The sequence below is a fragment of the Mchenga conophoros genome, linkage group LG13 (genome assembly GCF_057382185.1).
Source record: "Mchenga conophoros isolate Kocher_MC1m ecotype Shallow Benthic linkage group LG13, M_conophoros_male_GT1.1, whole genome shotgun sequence".
In the NCBI taxonomy this organism is placed as follows: Eukaryota; Metazoa; Chordata; class Actinopteri; order Cichliformes; family Cichlidae; genus Mchenga; species Mchenga conophoros.
In genome coordinates, this window is record NC_140538.1 from 16288742 (window position 1) to 16313145 (window position 24404).

The 24404-nt window shown below is 41.1% G+C and overlaps 1 protein-coding gene across 1 annotated transcript in view; it reads right to left on the reverse strand.

The window, feature by feature from the left end:
- Positions 1-1737: 1737 nt before the first annotated feature.
- spock2 (SPARC (osteonectin), cwcv and kazal like domains proteoglycan 2) overlaps positions 1738-24404 on the reverse strand; it is a 38926-nt gene continuing 16259 nt past the window's right edge. Inside the window, exons 2-10 of the mRNA XM_085296732.1 lie at positions 22860-22905; positions 7424-7538; positions 6944-7049; positions 5837-5945; positions 5570-5704; positions 4644-4862; positions 4136-4198; positions 3310-3441; positions 1738-2738 (exon numbers count right to left, since the gene is read on the reverse strand). Of these exons, the coding sequence (XP_085152858.1) occupies positions 2599-2738; positions 3310-3441; positions 4136-4198; positions 4644-4862; positions 5570-5704; positions 5837-5945; positions 6944-7049; positions 7424-7538; positions 22860-22905 (1065 nt within the window). The 3' untranslated portion in view covers positions 1738-2598. The remainder of the gene's footprint in view (positions 2739-3309; positions 3442-4135; positions 4199-4643; positions 4863-5569; positions 5705-5836; positions 5946-6943; positions 7050-7423; positions 7539-22859; positions 22906-24404) is intronic.

Here is a 24404-nt window from a genome sequence, read left to right on the forward strand (position 1 = left end):
CAAAAATATATTTGTAGTGTTTTTTTATTTGTATTTAGTGGTCTCAGTCAATAGTTCTCCAGGCTTTCTGAAGTTCTTTCTCTGGACACTGGCTGTTTTTGTTTCCCGCCCCCATCATTGTCAATCCTCAATCCAGTCCTTGTACCTGAATATTTTCAGAAGAATGCTTTTTGTCAAGCTATTTAATGCTAACCTATGAATCATTTAAGCATAAGCAAAGACTGGTACCTTGTTAACACACTCAGTATAATGTCTTTTATTGAATCAGACGTGTTAAAGTCAGACATTCTTTTAGATGAGTGGCTCCTCAGTGTTGCACTCACTCCCCACCTCCCCTCCTCCTCTCTCTCACTCACTCACTCACTCACTCACACACACACACACACACACACACACACACACACACACACACACAGAGCCTCCAAGGGCATCTCCATACAAGCTCTCAGTGAGCGGCCTGCCACTAGAATCATTACTATATTTTCTCACTTGTTACATCAATTAAACTTATACCCGATTAACTATCAGCAAACTCGCATATGAAATATGATTCCCTGTCCCGATTTCCTCTTCTTTATATTATTTGTCACTTTTTAAATATAAACTTTAAACCTGTAGGTTCGATTTTCCATTTAGAAACTGCATTTACTTGCCTCGTCTTTGTCTAATATTTAAATTGATTTGATCTGAAACATTTAAGTGTGACAAACATACATAAAATTGTACTATCATACCATTTCTCTTATTCAGAATCATGTATAATGATGGGCTGGAGACATTTCTTTTCACATTCCTGTAGACACACACAGACACTAATCTATCAAGGTTACAGCTGTCTACACACACAAAATCCAGACATTAGAACAAACATTCATCATCTTAATTAGATGTATATTTTGATTATATCATTAAGAATAAAGATGATTTACTATTAGCAAAAGCAAATACAGATAAACTCTGTCATAGCATTTTGTATCTCTGTAAACATAAAATGCTGGATCTTAAGACCTTGTCCTCTCTTTCAATCACACATTTCTTGACAGCAGCCAACAACCAAAGAAGAGCTTTGAATATCCTTCAAGAAGCCTGGTGAACTATTCCTGAAGACTACTTAAAAGAAATGACAAGACAAAAGTTTGCCCAAGAGAGTTTAGGCTGTGTTGAAGAATAAAGGTGGTCATAGTAATTATTCACTTTCAAGCTCATTAAAATTGTACAAACTCCTCTTATGCCTTATACACTCTATTTCCCTGTTCCCAGCTTCCTTGGAAATTAAAGGAATGAAGAGCGGTTCAAGACTTTTGCACAGTGCTATAGATATTTTGTATATATGTATGTCTATAGGATAGCCCAATATTTTCTTACCGGTGAATTTAAAGTCCCTCCATTCTCTGTTAATGAGTTGATATTAAAACACTAAATAAAACAAGCTATGCGGCTGGTTTCAAGGGTTCCAGTGGTGCTAAGCTCCAAAGTTCAATCTCCTGGTAACCCACATTAACACTCCTATTGAGTTCAGGTCAATCCTAATGCATGTTATGTCATTTTGCACTTCTGGATGGATGCAAACTGCATTTCGTTGCCCTGTACCTGTGCATGTGCAATGACAATAAAGTTGAATTGTATTCTATTCTATTCTATTTTCAACAAATAGAGAGCTAGGCTCCCCTTGTGCAGCCGGGGAACAAGATGCTTTGGCTCCAGTTTAGACATGAAAAGAAAAGAGAACACACTCAGTTGTACGGTGGCCACTGGAGCCACATAGATACGTTTATTTTATTCCATTTTTTTATTAAACACAATAACCAATCCACACTATGATACGATGTACACTTGTCAACTAAGCAGCATGTTCTGCTAGTCTTTCAAGGCATTGATTACGGGACTAATAGGTGACATTCTGCCTTCTGATACACACAATATATACAAGCTAAAGAGTGACGCATGAGAAACCTTTTCTTAAGTCATGAATGAGACAGAGCACTACTGTCACATTAGAGCTGAAGCATAAGAGATGAAAATGGCAAAGTCAAAAGGTGCCTTTCAATATTCTAATGTGGCTTTCTCTCTTTTCTTTTCTTTTTCTTTTTGCCAGATTTCTGCCTTAAAGCAAATCTGATTATCTAAATGTTGTTAATCAGCAAACATAATCGATGAAAGATGCCAATTTGGACGACTGAAGCTTTGTTTATTTTATTCTTTTTAATGCAAAGCACCTGCAGCTTCTTAAAGTCTCCATTATGCATCAGCTAAAAAGTGCTCAAAGATAGTTTAAAGGACAGACAACAGAAGAGAACAAAGATTCACAAGTATGAAGGACAAAATTCATGACACCAGACCCATAATTTCTTAACTGTGATCCCCCCACCCCTCCCTTGCTCTTTATCACCCTGTAACAAGAATTACTTCCATAGCATCTGTATCTTCACCCTCCCAACCTGTGCCACTTTCCCCCCCTTTGCTTTTTTTATAATCCAGTGTTGTTCTGAGTGTGAGCGCTTGATCCCGTCCATCTCTTTGCAGGATTTGTGTGTATAAGTGTGTGTGTGTGTAAGTTTGGGACCACCGAGATGCTCCTTTAGAGATTGGTTGGCCCGTTTACCAGATATATCCCCCGTCATCCACCTCTCCCACCTCCTCTTCTTCAGCCTCCTCTGCAGTCTCCTCGGCTTCTTTCTCCTCCTCGTCTTCCCATCCAACCCCACTTCCAAAATCACCTGAATATGCCATTTCGTAATCTGCGGGAAGACGGAGAGAAATCACACGGGCATGGGAGGGGGGGGATGCAGAGAAATCGAATTATCCGCTGTGGCCATCTTGCACATTGCAATATATTCTGTTCAGCATGCCTTCCTCTCAGTTTTGATGGAGTCCTTTCTGTGCCAGTGAGAAATGCTAAAATCAATTTAAAAACACTGACTGCAATGGCAAAAAAAAAATAGGGGGGGGGGGTGTTTGACTTTGTCTGGATTTTAATAGCTATTTCTAAACCTTGCCAAGGGACCTATTCTTATCAGGCACAGGTTCAGTCCAACCAGTCCTCATTTATCTTGAAAGACTTTTCTCACAGCGACAAGCGGCGCTTTAGAATGCAAATGACTCCGGACACATGAATGTGGCACTTGGTCCCTACTGTGAGTTATGCTGCAGTGGGCCTCGGCCCTTTAACATAAAGAAAGCCTTGTGCAGAATGCATGCAGCGGGGACACGTGCAGAATTGCGCCGATCTGCACTGAACTCTCACTGCATTCAGCTTTCAAGTTCAAAAAATCTGTTTTTTATCGGTATGCGAAACCTTTCGACACTCACCGCAATCTGGCTTGCCACGAATCCTCGATCCGGCCACTTCTCCTCCGTTTTGGTTGACACACCAACACTCCCCCCTGTCACACTGCTGCTTCCTGTAGAAGCCGTCTTCGTCACAGCTAGGAATGAATCGACCTGCCATTTACACGCACACACATAAATAAATAAGAGCAGAGTAAGGTAAAGAGGCCTCGCCTTCAATCTCGCACAGTTTCTCAGTGTGGCTCATCACACATGAGCCCAAGTGACAATATAATGCATGCAGCATATGTGGAGGCTAATTCTATATTCCATGAAAACAATATGTTCATGGAGGAATACCCAGAGGAAGTCAGCATGCTGCAGCCTACTGAGGTGATGTGGGGGTGGCTGGCTATCATGATGTTATAAGGGAGGACGTATAAAAAGCAGCCTGTGATCACACCTAAGTGTAGCTGTGTTTGTCAGTGAGGCAAAAATTAGCCTGGTTGTAAACTTCAGAGATGGGCGGATCTGTTGTGTTGCTTAATTGTTTTTTGATACATTTGTAAATGTAATGAAAAATAATAATTAGGGACGGCTGAACTGTCTATCCAGTTTTTCGGGGGAACGTCAGCGCGTCAGGCTGGCAGACTGCCCCCTGCTCACCGCTCTGTGTCCTTGGAGAGTCTTGACTCAGAGCCCAGTCAGCAAGACAAAATCAAAATCTGCAGTGCACACATGCACACTCACACATAATCCCACACTGCTCCTCTTTACTTCTTAACATGCACGCGTAAGACAAACACAAAGATGCCCGTATCATGTTATAATCCACAGAAGGGATCAGGGACTAACCCCCTGCACCTACCAAACTTCCTCTTCCCGCCGTCTAATACTTGGATCCTCTCGAGTTCAGCAAGGCAGGGGGGTTCTTAAAAGAAGTGGAAATAAAGGCACAATTAGTCACAGAAGAGAGAAAATAACAAAAATCTTAGAGAGCTGCAACTATAATCCATGTATTTTAGGACCCTTTCTTCCCAAATAAATAACTGCACAATCCTGGGACCTAGTTTCTGCTCAGCTGCTTGGCTGACACGCTCAATCTCCGAGAGCGGTGGGAGAATCAGGCTGTCAACAAGCAGCAGAAATGTTTTTAGTGCCTTGCGGTGACCGTTTCGGCCCATAGGGGGACTGAAGGATGAGGAGGAAGACAAACACTGATGGGCCAGCGCACAACACAGACGCAGCCACACCTCGAGGGCAGCCGAGCGCCTTGAAGTTTGATTGCATGTGCCAGAAGGGAAAATGTCAGCATACAGACAAGTGAGTGCGAACCCACAAGCCTGCAAACCTCACATAATCCCCCGAACACTCACTCTCTCTCCAGAAGCAGAGGCACCATTCAGCAGTGGAGACCTTGCCGTCCCTGTAGGAATCGCAGGAGTTGAAGAAGGGCCGAATGCAGACCTCATACTTGTCTAGGTTGATGGCAGCCAGCTCGGCCTGATCCAGGTACAGGTCGCTATTGGTGTCCAGCTTGGAGAACATCCAGCCTATGGAGTCCTTACAGCTGGCCACCAGGCTCCTGTCCAGCACTGCCAACACACAGAGGCAGACAAACAAACATAGACTTTTTTCAGGGGGACAGCTGCACAAACGGAAAAAATCACGCCAGCATGCTCAGAAACATCTCCTGTTTCCAATGGAAAAAAAACTGCATTTATCATCCTCCTAATGCCTTCCAGTGCTGCCAGTTTCAACGTTAAAAAAAAGAAAAAGTTTTGCATATGAAAATGGCATTATAACGTATTGTTCTCCCGGCTTTACAACGCCGGTTGATGCTTGGAACTTCCTGACTGTACCCTGAGGCATAAACATCCTCCCGTATGTGATGCAGCGTTATGTTACACTATCCATCCAAGATAGTTTCAGGCAAATGGTTGCAAGTGGCACCAACAGGACAATTTGATTTTCCTGCTGTACTTCTTTTTACTATTTTAATTATAGTGATTGGCTGATACAATTACTGATTACAAATCCTTGAACCAGAAAATAGCTCGTGGAAGGCATCCAGTTTATTTCTTTATGAGGCATCAATTATTTTTTGTGAATCTAGAGATCCAGTGTTAAACAGCCAAGAGCTACAGTGTCGACTGTCAGCAGCAGAAACAAACTTTGTCTTAAATGAGACATGAAAAATAGATTTAATGGCTTTCTTAGATATTTTATAGTACGCTACCCTGCATCTAAAGCATTGAAATGCCCTCTTCATGCAATGAGTTTATTAAGTAGTAGCGCTAACCTGATGTGGTGCTGACTGCAGTGGCTTTGGCCCCGGGCTTGCTGTTGTTGTTCTGGTTGGCATTACTCTGCAGTAGCTGGAACCAGTCCCTCAGACGCTCCCCGAGATCAGCCAGATCCTGCCCGGTGCAGCCCTCTGTGTAAGTACAGGAGAGAAAAATATTTGTTGCACCTATTTATGCAGTTATGATGGCTGTTATGCTTGAGTAGATGTGTGAGAATAAAACAAAACAAAACACGAGTTGTATGTCATGTATGTTGCTCTCACCATGTTTACTCTCCTTGGTTGTAGGAGCAGTAGTTGGACAAGGACACAGACCAGAACACTTCAGGGTAAGATCCTTCCCCGTAAGACATGCCTGCTGCTCCAGCTTGCACTGCAACACACATACAGTCATTAAACACACACGCACACACACCGATGACATCGACAAGGGGACACAAAGGTGAAGTGAAATGAGTTATTGCCGCAACGCAGATCAAATATTCATGAGGTGACCGACTGTAAGCCTTAATTCAAAATCAGAGTCCTGCTCTTGAATGCGCTTCCCAACCTTTACTTGCACACAAGGTCAGAAATAGTGATTCAAAAGACAAAGCATTAATCAATAAACACATGGGATTCTGTCACCGCAAGCCACCAATTGGTTCCTCTGAGGCCATACATCACGGCTCTTTGTCTCAGCTTTGTGTCCCTTGAGATTCTCCTCACACTGCTTAGCTCTGAATGTGCAAAGGTGTGTGTCGGTTCTTACCAAACGACGCAGAGCACGTACAGCATGTACCACGGATTTCAAGATGTGTGTAAAAGTATGTGTACATCCGTATGACCTAAATTTGCAAGAGTTGTCAAGGCTATTTAGCAACGTAGCATATAGTAGCAGAATTTATGTGTTGAATCAGCATGTAATAATGTTCACCGAGGGGAACGAGCCACATTAGGGGAGCTCAAGTGCACATCACAGTCACAGCACTACTAATATACGTAAAACCACATGGAAAAATTAAAGTGGTGCTCAGTGCAGTCAACTTTGTACTGTTGCTTTGCTATATGTATAAAATTCAACCATAAATCTCACTTTGTAACCATTTAACCACTCATTAATCATATTCGATATGTACAATATGGTTAGGTTTTGTCAGTTTTGGAGTATTCCACATCATCGGTGTGATTTTTCCCCTCCCAAAAAAACCGAATAAAAGCCAGACACAGCAAATATGATGCAAATGAAAACTATTTTTAATTATTATTTAATGTTTTTAATTTGTCAGGCAGTTTAGTAAACAGTCCATTTTCAAAAAATGTTAAATTTCTGGCAATTATTTAATTGTTTAGACATTAACAGGTTAATTAAAGTGGGGGGTGGAGGTGTACCTTTGAGGCATAGTTGTGTCCATCAGATCCACACACAGGCCCAGTGGAGGAGATGGGACAGGGGTGACAGTTTCCATCAGGAGACCTGAGAGCGGGCTGCTTCAGCCTGCAGGACAAGGGGACAACACAACCATGTCAGCCTGGATAAGTCCAGCTTAGACAGCAACTGCTGCGTTAATTCAGAGTACACACACAGCAGCACCAAAACACAAGCGCGAAGCTAACAGGCCTCCTCTGTGTTGTCCAAATGCATTAGCTTATCATTAAACAGCAGGCAGTCGTACTTACACTGGTGCACAAACAAGCTTTAATACTACGAGTGTGGCCGACAGGGATAAACACTCCAGTTTGCAGCAGACTATGGAGTGCGTGCTTGGTTGAGTTGAACTCATGTTAGTGTGCGTAAAGAAGATTTTTTTTTTGACTATTTTTCTGTTTTGGGAATTAGTCAATTCTTGCCCATGGGCTACACACACTCACCTGTGTTCAAGTTTCTTGCGGTTGACGCACACAGCTCTCTGGTAGCCCTGGGCGATACACACCTTGTGTCGGCTGCACTTAACCTTTTGACAAGGGTCCTTGGTGGTGTCTACATCTGGGGAGAAAAAAGAAAATGAGACATGTACTTTAGCTTTCACACTGCTTCACTTTTCCTCCCTCCGTTCCCCCTTTTCTGTCTTTTTTCTGCTCCCTACTTGCTCAGCATAACCCAAGAGTCAGTCTAAATGACTCGAGCTGTGCTGGTGTTGCACTATTTTAAATATGGACTCTGAGGCACTTTTATTTATTGGGAGGAAAAATCTTATTCTTGAACATAAAATTACAAGAGCTTCTTTAGTTGGCTTTTGATCCAATTTAGCTCCTCAGCTGATATATATATATATTTTTTTAAAAAGCGTTGAATAACTTGCAGACTTCATCTACTTACATATTTACATTCTCTACTACACTTAAATAATTCCTGCAATCTGGGCTAAAGCCAGGATGTCTAACTCAGGTTGCCACATCCATCAAACTCTCTGCTAGCAGCACCTCACACATGCTCATATGTCATATCTGTCTCTTCCTAGCAGGCCTCCTGGAGCCTGACCTGGATGTCACCCTCTATTCTCTTTAACTACTTCAGCCTATATTCACCTGCACTATCCATGAGCACAGCTACACAGGAATAGAGTTTATTTTCACACTGCTATCACAGACTTCATATGTAGGACTGAGGTTCGCCTTGAATCCTTACTGTATCCTGTTTTATGGCAGTTAGCAGGCAGGCTTAGGATCTCCTCTCTTGTCCTTTCTGGTTGCAGAATACATTAATTCTGCCTACATCACAGGATTATTGAAGCGAACTGACAGAGATCTGATTTGAGTAGCAAATCCAAAACAATACAACCCCCCCCCCAATCCTGCTACGGCTGAGCTGGTTGTATAACTGATTGACTGACTGCTCTGCTTCTGGGGAGAAGGCTTGGAGGCATTAATGCCCAGATGCAGACTCCTCATCCATTTAAACTGTCAGCAGTGCAGCCTTATTCTCTGGTTGCTCCTTATCCCAGTTGGCATTGATTGTGTACACTATCTCAGTACACAATATCACAGACGTCTCCCAGCTTTTCTTACTCGACTCTGTCCTCTTTTGCTGCCACCCGCCTTTCTTTTCCTCGCAGGTTTGATGTTTCACCACCCGCCCTGTCCAATTCACACCAGCGCATCAGCAGAATCACGGTGCATCAGCCAATTCCACCCTTTGGGGACCCTCTCTCTGACATGAAGGAGAAGGCGATTAAGTGTAGTAGGTAAAGGGCCATGCACGCAAAAGGCTATATGTTTTGCAATCCATTGAACCAAAGAAAGCAAAGGAAAGAGAGAAGGAAAACCATAAATACAAATAAGATGATCCTGATTTTTCTAATAGCAAAAACATTTGTAAATAAATCTCGTCTGTAGCGAGTGGCTACAATGCTGGCACGGCGTTGTGTTGTGAGTACAGAAGCATAAGGTGGCTGCCTGAGCCTCATGTTAACTTAACAGGCTTCCACGGATTAAAGCAGTGCCTGCGATGATGACGTTTCCATAGCAACAGGCTCTCCGTGGTCTGGGAATCATTTCTGGGTTGACTGTGATTTGCAGCTCAATCTGGTGTTTCTAAGAACTCTCTCCCTCTCCGTGTCTCAAACCCCCTGTTGTGCAATCATGTTTATCAAGCCACCTTTCTTCCATCTTTTCACATTCCTTTGTCTTCTCCTCACATCAGACATCCTTGCTGTGCGCCCTCACTCTTGGCCTACCTGTTTTGCTTATTATTTTCCACCTCGCATTCCACTATTTTTCCATCTATTCCCCAGTGCACCTACTTTAATTCTTTTTACTTTTAAAAAGCCTCTCCTATGGTTTTAAACTAATGCCTGTAGCAGTAAACCTCTCCTAATTAGGCTCCCCGTGCTTCAGTCTAATCCAATCGAGATTTGCATGAGGTTTATCCCTGCAGATTGGGGATAACGGAAGCAGTGCTCAGGCCACATCCTCATCATCAGCTCTTTTATCTAGTATTTACACACCCAGTCTCTAATGTCATTGGTGCTATGTTGTTTTCTAGGTAGGAGTGTTCTCAGGTGTGCCTGCACTTTGTGCAAAAATAGTCCTGCCTGGATCAAGATGAGTAAATTACTGCTGCTAAATATGATGCTATAACTGCAGGCAACTTGGCAACATTACATTACATATATTTTTATTTTTTATAAAATAAACAGTTAAGATCTACTGTGTTAATTCCAGCTTTTGTGCTAAGATAAGCTACTGGCTTTAATTATACATTTAATAGATGATCATATTTCTGTTCCATTTAAAAATGCTGATTAGTGGCAGCTTTATACCATCTAAAACCCTTTACACATTCACCAGACCTATATGGAAGAAGTAGCAGTGAAATGACAGAGATTTAACACAATTTATTAAATTAAATTATTACATTTCCTCAGAAAATGTTAAATAGAAGAGCCTCGGGAGCAAAAACATAATTTGTTTCACGTGCAAGGCAAACAGGACAAAAGGGTCTCTCTTTTGCCTCTACCTTGTTTTAAACAGGTTGGATCTCACAACATCTATCAATAGTCCTCATAGAAAGTGGACTCAGCACATTCACCCATTTTCATGCGGTCTGCCTTTGACATAACACCAGGAAGTGTCCATTTACAATTTATTGTCCTGTCTACCTGGGAATGATATATGCAAATCCAGGGTGTAATGTGTAAAAACCATTACATACTCACAAACTGTATAAGGAAGAAAGAGCAGTGAAAGGACTACAATTCAGATTACAGTGGAGATTTACTGAATGTCCTTAGAAAATGTTAAACAGAAGAGACTCAGGAGCAAAAACATAATTTGTTACAAGTACGAGACAAGGTTGACCCCCCTCCAGAGTTGGAATAACAGGCTGTTTCCTTTGCAGCCTTATATAGTTTGAAATTACTGGATAGAAGGAACCCCAGGCGGGCCTAAAAAGGATGCTCAGGAAGAGGTGATGGTGAGAAGGACAAAGGGAAATTCCCCAGGGAACTTAATTGGGTGTTTTTCTGTTTTCTGAGGTTTAGAGTTGGAGTAGTGTGCATACAGTACATGATGTGTGCACTGTGTGCAAAGAGCTGGGCAGAGTCCCTGGTAGGGGGAGCGCCAGAAGCGCTGGTTGTTGTAAAGTAAAAACAAGGTAATAGCAGTGGAGATATTTTGCAAAGGGCAAGATTTTCCCAACAAAAACAAAACGGTCTATCCATTGTCTTTATCTTGTTTTAAACACATTATCCCTTACATTTATTAATACCTTCTAGAGCAGCGATGTCATATATATGGTGGGCCACATACAGCTCACTTTGATCATAAGTGGGCCGGAAAGACTTGTTTACTTTGGTGCTGCATGAACAGCCATGGATGAGGTTTTATTAGCAGGAAAAGCTACAAAACGTATTATAATTGAAAAACCCTAAATATGTGCCCTTCTTATGCTTTTTTGATGCTTGATGCATTGCTTGTGTCGTGCGCCGATTTTGACAAACGAGACGAGACAAGGAAGTTTTACCTTTACCTTCCTCGTCTCGTTAATTACTTCCAGCTGTGTCCCCCACCTGTGTGTAATCTCCCTGTGTTTCTCTGAGTGTATTTCAGTCGTGTCTCCTGTCATTGGCTGTATCCCAATTCTGGATCTGCAGCCTTAAAGGCCGCCTTTCAAGGCCGATTACGTCACCGCGACGCGACAAAGGCTGTCCCAATTCGAAGGCTGCTCGAAATGCGGCCTCAAATGCGTCCTTAATTTCCCTGAATTTTAAGGACGTGGCGGTGTAGACTTCGTGGCCCAATATATCCCAGAATGCATAGCGCGGCGGTGGGTGTGGATAATTTTGCCGAAAAAAAACGGCAGATGAGGGGTGCCCGAAGAGTAAACTTTAAGTAAGTACTGAATATTATGTCACTTATTTATGTGCAAATGTTTAATAACGAAGAACATTAAAACATTACTGTTGGCCACATGTCGGCAACGTTATGTGACATTAGTGACGTTTGTACTAACTTGGTTTTACAGCCTTTACTTTAAAATATACGCCGTTCAATAGCTGAGCTTAATCTTACAGAGAATGATCAAAGCTCATGTAGAAACAAACAAATGAACAAAAGATTTTCTCCTTCATTTCTGTCAAACAAAGCTGTATGACACGTTTCCAGCTGTTAGAATCATGGTTGCTAGGCAACCTGGGCAGCGCAATGGAGGCTAGACCGTCCCATTTCACAAGCCTCGCACTTCTGGCCTTAGCGGTCTTTAAGTACGCGGCCCTTGAGGATCGTTGAGGTTGCGTACTTTAAGGCTGCAGACCCTGAATTGGGATACAGCCATTGTAGTCGCTGGTCCGTCTGTGTATTCACCGTGCTTCATCTGTGTGTTCTTCCTGCTTTCACCGTCATTTACCTCTGTCCATCCTCCCTCATGTTCAGGTCCTGGTTTGTGTTCAGTAGTTTAGTTGTTCCCAGTTTAGATAGAGAAACGGGACAGAAGGCTATTTGCTCTGTGTTCAATAAACCACCTTCTCACCTTCACGACTGCCTGCGATAGGATCCTCCATTATCATCTCCAGTGTTGTTCAAGTTACTTGAAAAAAGTAATCAGTAACTAATTACTGATTACTTCCCCAAAAAAGTAATCCCGTTACTTTACTGATCACTTATTTTCGAAAGTAATTAATTACTTAGTTACTTAGTTACTTTTTAAAAACACGATTTACAACCTGAATAGGTGATAAAGCGATAGATCTTTCAGCCCAATTCTACTTTTTCTGCATAATCCATCATACAAAATGTAATCAAATGGAAAAGTCTCTTTTTTTTAAACTTGTTTTTTCAGTTTTAATCTTTTAACTTTATGCATCAAGCAAAAATTTAATTATATGCACCATTCTCTGACTTGAAGAAATTAGTTAAACATTAGTTAAACCTATTTTCTGCACATTCCAGCATATTAAATAAAATATTTTTTGTGTTTACACTCAGTCTTTCAAATAGATGCAAGTAAAACACAGCATAAAATAAATAAAATCAAAGACTAGCGGTCCTGTTGCTCTATTTTCACCTGTAAAGCAGGAGTGCAGTAGGCGGAGGTTTGCCCTGGTGCAGGTGTGCCGCAGCGGTCAGTGGAAGAATCCGCGAGTTTCTCTGTGAATTTCCCATTACGTGGTAGCGCACTCGGTGCTTGTTTAGGGTCTTTTTTTCGCTATAAAAAGAAGTTTTCTTCCCACGCACAACAGACACTAATGTTTTTGTCACTTTTTATGGAATCAAACTCAAAGTAAGGTCAGTACTTCCACGCTTTAAACGCTGCACGCTCATACTCTCTCCCGCACTGATATATTATCCATTGTTGATCTGCACACAGCTGTTGTCACGAACGTCGCACTCGCTTACGTCACTGTCATGAGCAGTGTTGGTCAAGTTACTTGAAAAAAGTAATCAGTAACTAATTACTGATTACTCCCCCCAAAAAGTAATCCCGTTACTTTACTGATTACTTATTTTCAAAAGTAATTAATTACTTAGTTACTTAGTTACTTAGTTACTTTTTAAAAACACGATTTACAACCTGAAGAGGTGATAAAGTGATAGATCTTTCAGCCCAATTCTACTTTTTCTACATAATCCATCATACAAAATGTAATCAAATGGAAAAGTCTCTTTTTTTAACTTGTTTTATCAGTTTTAATCTTTTAACTTTATGCATCAAGCAAAACATTTAATTATATGCAACATTCTCTGACTTGAATAAATTAGTTTAACATTTAAACCTATTTTCTACACATTCCAGCACATAAAATAAAATATTTTTTGTGTTTTCACTCACTCTTTCAAACAGATGCAAGTAAAACACAGCAGAAAATAAATAAAGTCAAAGACTAGCGGTCCTGTTGCTCTATTTTCACCTGTAAAGCAGGAGCAGGGTAGGCGGAGGGTTACCCTGGTGTAGGTGTGCTGCGGTCAGTTGAAGAATCCGCGCGAGTGTCTCTGTGAGTTTCCCATCACGTCGTAGCTACTCGGTGCTTGCTCGGAAGTTTAGGGGTTTTTTTCGCTGTAAAAAGAAGTTTTCTTCCCACGCACGATGGACGCTAATGTTTTTGTCACTTTTTATGGAATCAAACTCAAAGTAAGGTCAGTACTTCCACACTTTAAACGCTGCACGCTCATACTCTCTCCCGCACTCGATATATTATCCATTGTTGATCTGCACACAGCTGCTGTCACCAACGTCGCACTTGCTTACGTCACTGTCATGAGACATTCTCGCAAAAAAATCACGGTTTTAGTAACGCAGTAACGCAGCGTTCCTACGGGAAAGTAACGGTAATCTAATTACCGATTTTGCAATAGTAATCCCTTACTTTACTCGTTACTTGAAAAAAGTAATCAGATTACAGTAACGCGTTACAAGTAACGCGTTACTGCCCATCTCTGGTCATGAGACGTTCACGCAAAAAAAAAATAATCACGGTTTTAGTAACGCAGCGTTCCTATGGGAAAGTAACAGTAATCTAATTACCGTTTTTGCAATAGTAATCCCTTACTTTACTCGTTACTTGAAAAAAGTAATCAAGTAACGCGTTACTGCCCATCTCTGATCATCTCCACACGGCTCACCTCACTCGCCGTGACAAGTTGTGACTTCTTCTCCTCCTATAGCCGTACTTTAGCAGCGATGTTATCTGAATGGCGGCACCGATCCTTCAGGACAATACTGCATTGGCTTCCTAATCGGCCATTATAGCGGGTATATCTCGGCCTTTATTTTTCAAAGCCATCCAGTGGAGACTTTGCTGGGCCGATTTAAGCCCCCGTGCCTTATATTTGAATCCCTGCTCTAGAGGAACAGTCCTTGTAAAGTGTGGGTTCAGCAAAATTCACCATGCTCTTTGCCTTTAATATATCCAGAAAATGTCCATTTACCATTTATTGGCCTCTCTATCTTAGATCAGCATATGTAAATCCAGTGTACACTTAAAGGTATACATAAAAACATCAGTGCTATACACATGCACTTAATTGTTAGGGTGTGTGTGCTTGATTACTCTTGCAACCTTACATTACAACAGTTTGCCTACCACAATTTAATGTCTTTAAGTATGCCAATTTAGTCATTTGTGGGGTTGCACAAATCAACTGTAGATTTCCTGGACCTGTTTTTACAGCAACAAAGAGAGATCACTGCAGTGCAGCTTTAGACAATGGAAACAGCAAAACATAAGGAAATTAATGACAAATACTCATTCATTTTGCAACACATGTACTGCAGATCCTACTCACAAATATATACACTTCACTGAGGCCAACATTAGTCAAACAAATGTATAGATTAGTTTTGCTAGAGCAGCTGCAAGACCCACAGCACATGACAGAGCGGGCAGAGCAGATGCAGCGGTTGCGTCAGGTTGCAAAGTGGCTTGTAGGGCCAACAGCAAAGTGGAGAAAAGGTATCAACTGAGCCATCTGATGATATTAAGATTGGGATTAACTATTTGTTTCGGTTCTGAGTCTTTCACCCAGCCTTTTGTGTTTTGGACTTCAGAGTTCTGTTGATTCCTGGTTATAGTCAGCTTGTTTCTTAGTTTGTTATTGTGCTTTTAGCTTTGTGTTTTTGTTCCACTTACTGTTGAGTTCTTCCAGTTTTCCCTGCCTCTCTTGTGTTCCCCATGTATAGTCTCCATCAGTTCTTCCTATTGTATTTTGGAAGTCTCCTACCAATCCTTCACTGATGGAAAACTGAAAATGCTACGTCCAGAGGAACAGAATTTATGGGATCTCCTGCCTTGTGTACGCTGCATTTTGTAGTACTTTCTCTTGTTTCTCAGATAAATTTCTATTGTGTTCCCTGCTATTCCACATCTCATTAATTATCTTGTGTGTTTATATAGCCCTTATCTCCCCATAGATCTTTGTTGTCTCACCCTGTTTCATGTTCATGCTACTATTCATCCCAGTCTGTAGTGTTCCTGTAGAGTGTCCCCATGTTCCTGTGTTTACTGATGGATTTTGGTTTGCCTTAAATAAAATGTTCTTTTCACTTGACACCTGCTCATGAGTCTGAATTTGGGGTCCTTTTCCATCACTAAATTTCACACAATTATCTCCTAAAGTACCAGGACAAAAAAACACACCGCAAGTCAAACAAAGACAATGCAAATGAAAACTTTCCCATCAGAGATATTCACAGCGTACTTAGTTGTGCTTTGCATGTAATGTCAAATAAATGAAGACAATTCCTTAATTGGCTTGTGTCTTATCTATCTGTCCTTTAATAAGCTGCGGTGAGCTCTCTTGGCCACCCTCATTCGGGACAGCATCGACTAAAGTGGAGTCAGCTACTACGATTCCTGAATGCAAATTTCCACCTCAGTCTGACGGCTTTGGCTCTCTTGTCTGTTGACATTTCTAAAGCTCTGTCTTCCTCTGCAAAGCAGTGTAGCAGTCTGGGCAGCCCGGCTGAGAAATGAGGCCTGTAGGCTCAGAGCTTCGGAGTAAAGACATCACACTGATTTAGTGATGTCTCAGAGGGACAAATCTCCTCTTTTCACTCTTTTGCTTCATTAGGCCAGTCATAAAGGAAGGCAGATCAATGGAGGGAGATAACACACTTGCGTCAGAATGAGAGAAAGGGAAATAGATGAAGGGTTTTATGCTGTGTGAAATGAAAGATGTGGAATACTACTCATCTGACAACCTAAGGCAAGCATTTTAAAGTTTCATAAAAGCTGAAGACGCAAATGCCACTTGTGAAGTTGATCCACAGTATGCTGGTATGTTTGACTGCAAAATAGGTAAGACAAGAGCCTCAAAAACTCAGGATTAAGTTCAAAGATGACATTTCATTTTTTAATGTTTGCCATGGCAACAAGTTAAATGAGAATTAAAACCCAACTGTTACCGTGGCTTTATGTAGACACTTGTGTACTACTGGAAATCTTTGCTTGTCGTGCAAGGTAGTGACTGAAGAACTGGTGGTTCCAAATTTTCTAGTCTTTGGCTTAGAAAGAAGTTGGTTTGGAAACATATTTAATATTTTTTTGTTTACACTCAGTCTTTCAAACAGATGCAAGTAAAACACAGCAGAAAATAAATAATATCAAAGACTAGCGGTCCTGTTGCTCTATTTTCACCTGTAAAGCAGGAGTGGGGTAGGCGGAGGTGTGCCCTGGTGCAGGTGTGCCGCAGCGGTCAGTGGAAGAATCCGCGAGTTTCTCTGTGAATTTCACATTACGTTGTTGCGCACTCGGTACTTGTTTAGGGTTTTTCTTCGCTGTAATGCTTCATCTCCTGCTTTGCGTTTCTGTGGGCGCCCCGTGCTAGCAGTGTCCAAGCGTTTTGTTTTTCTTCCCCCCTTTTCATCCCCCCCCCCCCCCCCCCCCCTGCAATGGCTCTGCGCCCCCCCTAGTGGGCAGGCCCCACACTTTGGGAAGGTCTGCCTTAGAGTTTGGATGTACACTCATCAGCCACTGTGATTGGCATTCCTACTCAACTGCTCTAATCAACCAATCACATGGCAGTAACTGAATTCATTTAGGCATGGAGACATGGTAAAGCCAGCTCACTGAAGTTCAAACCAAGCATAAGAATGGGAATAAAAAAGATGATTTTGACGACTTTGAACGTGCCATGGTTGTTGGTGCCATAAGGGCTGGTCTGAGTACAGACTGCTGAATAACCACTTGCTACATTAAGGCAGTGGTTCCCGAAGTGGGGGAGAGCCATTGTGTGTGTGTGTGTGTGTGTGGGGGGGGGGGATTAAAAAAAAACAGAATTCTTGGACACTGCTAGCATAATGGGCAGGTTTCTGATGGGGCTCCCACACAAACGCAAAGCACAGGATCAAGGATCATATGCTTCCAAACCACCTTTCTTCCAAACCAAAGACTATAAAATATGATGAAGCATATCTTGCCTTTGGCTTCAACTGAACAACAGCGGTGCCAGGTCGGGATCCCCGAAAGTATTTGTTTCCCCTGCGTCGGGAGCATGCTCTGGGCTGTCCAAGTAATGGACAAACAGTATCCCACAATTCTTGATTTTTAGTTCACAAACACTTCTTATACTGAAATGTTGGCAATGTTAGCTCTTTATGTAGTAAAATTACAGTGGGATACAAATAATATCAGGCTGATCCTGCCACAATTTGTTCCCCCGGTTCAAATCACGGACAAACAGTATCTCACAGTTGTATAATTTTTGGCAACCACTGCATTAAGATATGCAGAAGACCATCTCTGAACACACAACATGTTGAAGTTACTCTGAAGCTACTCTGTTGGAGTAGGGATGCATCTAAAAGCTGCAGGACGGTAGCTCTCGAGGACTGGAGTTGTCCTTATTCCAACAGAGCACTTTCACATCACGAATGTGCAACCAACAAATCTGCAGCAAGTGTGTGAGACTGTCATGTCAATGGGGAACAATAACCTGGGAATGGTTCCAGCACCTTGTTGAATCGATGCCATAAAGCATTAAGACAGTTCTAAAGACAAAGGGGGGGTCCCAACCTAGTATGTGCAAGTTGTAACTAACAAAGTGAGTGTGTAATGTTTTGTGCATTTTCAGTAAATGTTCTCGTCCTTGCATTCTTCCTTCTGAATAAAATATTTCCTTTTTACAGATGAACAGGGTATAAGATATTTCTATTAGCATCCTATCACACTCTCATACACCAACTTGCCTTCACCCACAGTCCACAATTTCCTGATCATCAGAGTGCCTTAGAGCTGGCAGGAATAAAGCTGATGTCAGTCATTTTACACTAAATCAAGGCATATTAGCTTCACACCTCTGCCTCACTGTCTTCTCATGCTTTTATACCTCTCAGCCATTGGGAACAATAATTAGTCCTTCATTAAGTCCTTGGAAATTCCGCTAATGGACTCAGCTATTCAGCTGACTTCATTTAGGCTGCAAATCTAGTGACAGTGGTTAAGGACAAAACTCCATGTCATGACTTCATCTGGCACCGGCTCAATTAAGGCTGGAGTTGCAGCAGGAGTTAAGGAGGAGACCTCAATTGTTCTGCCTCCACTCGCGGCTCCTGCTGGAGTGTAAATGGAGGAAAAACGAGGAAGCAGAGCGAAGTGATGATGGGTGGAAGTCGAGCCAATGTTTAGCATTTCCTGTGGGAGTCACATCAGATCCGCTCAAGCGGAGTGCAAACATCTTTCAGCATCTTCGCCAAGGAATCAATACAGCTGTGGACAGTGCATGTCTGACCCCGGAATAAAAATAAAACCACAAAAACACAGGAAACACTGTCTAATATGGTGAACCGGTGACCATCTGGAAAGCGCTACAGTTCAAATACAGGCCACGGATCGTGCAGCAGCACAGCCATATAATGACATTCCGTTTCAATCAATCTTGCAGCTTTGCTTTCACTGCAAAAGCATCCATCGCAGGGATTTCTTCGTTTTGCATGGATTTATATTCATGCCTGAATAATGAATGCATTATGACACATTTTGAGTACAGGAAAAGGTTTTTTACATGCACATACATTACTGTATTATACAAAGCCTGGGAGGTTTCATGAATATAGTTTTATTTTGAGATAATTGGATATACTTTGGATTCTGGTGGGTAATATGTGTGCGTTTTGTGTTATCATTAAGATCCCATAAATAAATCTTACAGGGTAATAGCCTGTTTCACTGGGGCCTGGACATTTATGTATTAACAGAATATGTTCTCTTTGAGCAAATAAAGTATCGGGTTGTGTCAGGGTTACAGAAGAAGCATTAAAGGGGTGTTTTGCTTTGGACTGCCTCATTTGTAACCTTAATGATACTAGTCCAGAGTTGCCCGTCTTTCCTTTAACACATACAGAAAAAATGCAATCCTGTCTAGTCGGTTTCTTTTTCTTCATTTTATTTGTTACAACGTTATTTACCAATGTTACTATCTGATTCATTGCAGAATAGTTAGCCTAAGGCTTGTTTTCTTCCACTGTGACCAGGCAGGCCAACAATTAAAATGTCCACAGAGCGATACAACAACAGCAAGTGAGACGAAACTAACCAGACAAAACACACTCACACATACGCACTTTGTCGGCATCTTAAATGTATCAGACAAATTATAAGCAAGAATATTTGAATACCAGTCCAAACAAATATAACACAGGTCAATAAAGAGCCAAGAGTGGGCAGATTTTATAGTGATGATGTTAAATTGGCTTCTTTCCATTTTTTTTGAGCAAAGATTCTAGTGGTTTGCTTTGGCTTTTATTTTGTTGAGAAAGAGCCAAGTTACATTTAGTGGCTATTTTAATTTGACATGTTTCTTAAAATTTGCATTTGAGCCAGAGATATGTCAATTTAGAAACCACATCAATCTTCTCACCCTTAATTAAAAGCAACTTTACTGTCCTTTTGATAGCATTAGTTAACTTCTTTAGCTCAGCACACATTATTAAATCTACTCCATGACACTATAACGGAAGGCAGAGTTTTCATAAGGAGGCCAGTTGGCTGACTACTTGTCCAGCAGACTATTTTATTACAAAAAATGTTGAGTTTTGATTTACAAGCGCAGATTAGCTCTGTGCTTATTACTGTCACGGTACTAGGTCTGCGATCCAGGATTTGTGTTTCTGTTCTGTTATTATAATCTTTGATTATTGTTGTTGGTTTTCTTTAGTTCTCAGTTCTTCCTCTCTTAGTGTTTATCCCAGCCTGTGTTTAATCTCTGTGTTTGTTCATCTCCTGTGTCTCCCCAGTCAGTCGTGTCTCCTTGACAAGTCCACGTCTCCGTGCCTGTCTCATGCTTCCTGTTTTATTTGGATAGTCCTGTCCTGTGCTGTTCTCTCCTCCCGTGTCTTGTTCCCTTGCTATTCCTGTCCCTCTGTCCGTTGTTGCGTCGTACCACTCCCATGTGCTCTGTGGTGTGTGTGTGTGTGTGTTTCCTCCATGTTCCTCGTCATCCTCGCTTCTAGTTTAAAGTTTCTAGTTTCCCAGTGTCTTAGTTCCTTGTCCTTAGTTTTTAGTTCTCTGGTTTTTGATTTTTGTTTCTAGTGTATTTTTTGCTACAGCACAATTAAAGCTGCCTCTTTGAGTGTGTGATGAGTCCTGCATTTGGGTCCACATCCTGCCTGCCACTCAGCAGATTGTGACAACTACAATTTTTGATCTTTCAATATCTACCCTGCCTCTCTGCACTTTTTTAGAATGTCAGTACGCAAATTTAGGCTTCGACGGCCAAAACGTTTCTCAACTAAACCCTAAAGATTATACATATACAGACATATTAGTAAGGGGGCCTAGCACTGATCATTGAGGAACACCTACTATGCTCAAGATGCATAAGTCTAAAGAAGTAAGTCAGCGAAATAGACAGTGTGAAAAGACGGTTTGAAGCTGAGATGGTTTACATGTAAAATGTCGTTAAAGAAAATTAAAATACTGGGAAACTCAAACTACACCTTTCCATAGTTTGTTTTTAAAGTAAGCACTTCATTTGAAGACAATTTTAATTGAATTTCCCTGTTACAGAGCCAAAGCATACGTGATGCAAACCCGAAATGCTGATATTAAGTTGTTCAAAGATGCCATGAACCAGGGCTTTCTCCCTGGGGTTTTACTAGTATTTGAAATTTAGGAGTTGGGAGTTATTGTCTTGGTTTTGATTTCCATTCTTTCTTCAGAGCTTCTGGTTCTTCATGTTGTTGGTTTCACACTTTTTCATTAGTGTTCGGTTGCTCTTATGTTCCGGGTATATCCTCTGTTAGCACAGTTTGTTTTCTCACTGTTCCCTTTCCACGGTTCTTCACTTTTATCCATTCACTAAAGTTCTTGTCTCCGTGTCTCCTTGTTCCAGTTTTTGGTTTTTATTTGTTCTGTGCCTTGTTTCCCCAGCTGTGTCTGATTCCCCTGATTAGCCCTCGGTGTGTGCATTAGTGTATATATTGTTCTGCCATTCCTTCAGTTCATTCAGTTTGCCTTAAGATATATGGTGATGCATTTGTAAAAACATTTGTATGAGTAACTGCAGCATTTCTTGCAGTCATGGTTAAATTATGATCGGATAAGCCAGTAATCAAATTGAAACTTTTAGCTTCTCTTTCTATAGAACTATTACGTCTAACTAGGTATTTCAGAGCTTCACAATACTTGCTGAGGCTTTTGTAAACTGAGCTGAAAGCAGCTTTACTGCAGAAAAGGCCTGAGCATGGAATCATGTTTCAGAGAAACACAGACATAATGGAGTTCCACAATGGAAAGCCAAAAAATGACTAATTGCTAAAGATAAACATGAGACCGTACGACTGATACAAACGCAACAAGGAAGCACTCGGTATATATTTAGTAATATTGTGTAGCAAGTTACAAATCTGTGGTTTTACATTTAGCTTTAATGAAAGTAGTTCATCTTTTACTTGAACTGTAAAAGCCTTAAGAACCTTATTTGAGCCTAAATACATTTATAGGAAACTCTCAATAAGACCATCAAAAGGGCTTTCCCTCCAAATAAGCATTTTTATAATATTTATGTTCCTCATAATCTTAAAAACAGCATAGTCATACATGTTGGTCCATTTTATATATTATTATCACACAGAAAGTGATCACTGAGTATAAGTTATTTATTGTTTTCTCTAATTAAGCAAGCACACTCACAGGCCACCTTGTTAGGTAAACCTCTTCAACTGCTCTTTAATATAACTAATAAACCAGATGACATTTAGGCATATAAAGTTCAGACTTAGCATTGGAATAGCAAAGAAAGACAATTTTGGTGACTTTGAACGTAGCATGGCACAAGATAGGCTGGTCTGAGTATTTCAGAAATTGCTCATTGGGATTTCCCCACACAGAAAACTCTCTGGGTTCTCTGGGTGAAAATGCCTTGTTGATCCCAGAGGTCAGAGGAGAATGGCTAGACTGCTAAAAGCTGTCAGAAAAGCAACACTAACTTAAATAACCACTAATTACAACCAGTATATGTAGAACACACATCAAACCTTGAAGGTGGTGGGCTACAAGCAGCAGAAGACAACACTGGGTGCACCTCCTGTCAGCTACGAACAGGAAACTGAGGCTAAGATTCGCGCAGCCTAATCAAAATTGGACAAAAACATTGCCTGGTCTGATGAGTCTTGACATGTGCTGCAACATTTTGATGATAGGCCCTGAATTTAGTATAAACAACATTAAAGCATGGGGCAACCTTGGTCTCTGAGGAGGGTTTCCAGCACCTTGGTGAATCTATGCTGCCAAGAATTAAGGCATCTATGAAAGCAAAACTTGGTCCTAAAACTTCTATGAGCCATTTGTAAGCTATCAAAATTCAACAAGACGCTTTTATGTTCAGCATCTCTCAGCAGCACACACAGGAAGGAACAAGATGTTGTGAAACTTACTGTCATTAGAACCTTGATTTTCATCCCAGGTACGCACGTAGTCATCCTGCAGAAAGAGGAAGAAAACACTACTTTACCATCTGCTGCCAAGACAACAGAGTCAGGTAATTCACAGTGAGTGCACAGTGTTGCTGATATTATAAAATACAGCATGAACACTGCTACACTCCACATCACAGTGGAGAAGTGATGTAGTTTACATTATCACTGGACACTGATTATAATGTGTACACTGGCATGATAATTAGCTAAGTGAGTCACACCAGAGACTGTGGCTGTACATTCTTTATGGAAATGAGCTCAACAAATCTGCACACTCTGCCTATATTCGAGACATATGGTATCAGGGGTGAGCTGCCTTTTAAATGCTCTGCCTTTTTACCCCTGTTTAATTAGAACATTAATCGCTCTAATTAAAATGGGCAAATTGAAAGAGATTTTGCAAAAAAGGGAGAAAAGATGGATGGTGAGGCAAAGATAAAGACACACAAAGAGACAAGGAAATTACTCATGAATGCAAAAGACACTGGACAAAAGGCGGCTATAAGAGAGCTGTACAAAAAGTGAAGAGAACTGACCTCTACCTCCTGGTGAAATGACAGCAAAAGGAGAGAAAAGAGTCGATATTAGTCAAGAAGAAAAGTGCAATTTTGGACAGAGCGTATTAAGCTGTATTCAAGACATCATGAGGACACAAAAAAGACTTTGTAAGTTCATTTTTAAATCTCTTAGAGCCTGATTTTATAATAATATATGTAACAAAGACTTTTGTTGCTTAATTTGGTTTATTTACCACAAATTTAGAAGATCAGATCAGATTAGATTTGACGGAGAGAGACCCACCAACATTAGGAAAGTGGTTTCACCTTATCACTAAATGTAACTGAATGATGGCTGGTGCATAAAAACACACAATATTAAATTTTCCCAACACTGCTTCACCACAAACCTAAACAAGGTGAAAAAGGTGGAAAAGAAGGGTAATGAGTATCGTAAGAATACAAGGTGACAGATGTCTCAACCTGTAGTTGGTGGCACATATGACATTTCAGTTTTCTACCTGTTTCATCTTCAGGTTTGGGACACCTGTCAGTACTTTCCTGATGCAATTTATGTCCTGATATAAATACACAGTGGCAAACTGCATTAAAAATACAGTAAATTTTATACACTGAATCGCTGAAACAGAATGCCTCTACATTTTTATGGTATTAAACTGCATTTCTTTTCTGGCATGACTCATCAGAATATACATGTTTATTTGTGATTTACAATAGTTGCATGACTGACTGACGTGTCACGGTTTAGCTACATACAGCAGCATTCCCTTTGTGGTGTAGTGCAAAGCTAATAGCTCAAAGAAATTGAATGACAGATAAAGATGCAAGAATATGAAGTGGTCCCTGGGTGTCTCTGGGTGACAGCTGCACTGAAAACCCCCTGTCATTGCTTTAGCCCCTCATAGTTTGCACGGAAGATGCTGACTGGTTTGCAAACACTTGCCAACTCCTCACCTAGCAGCAGCAGTGAAACTGAGCTTTTCTG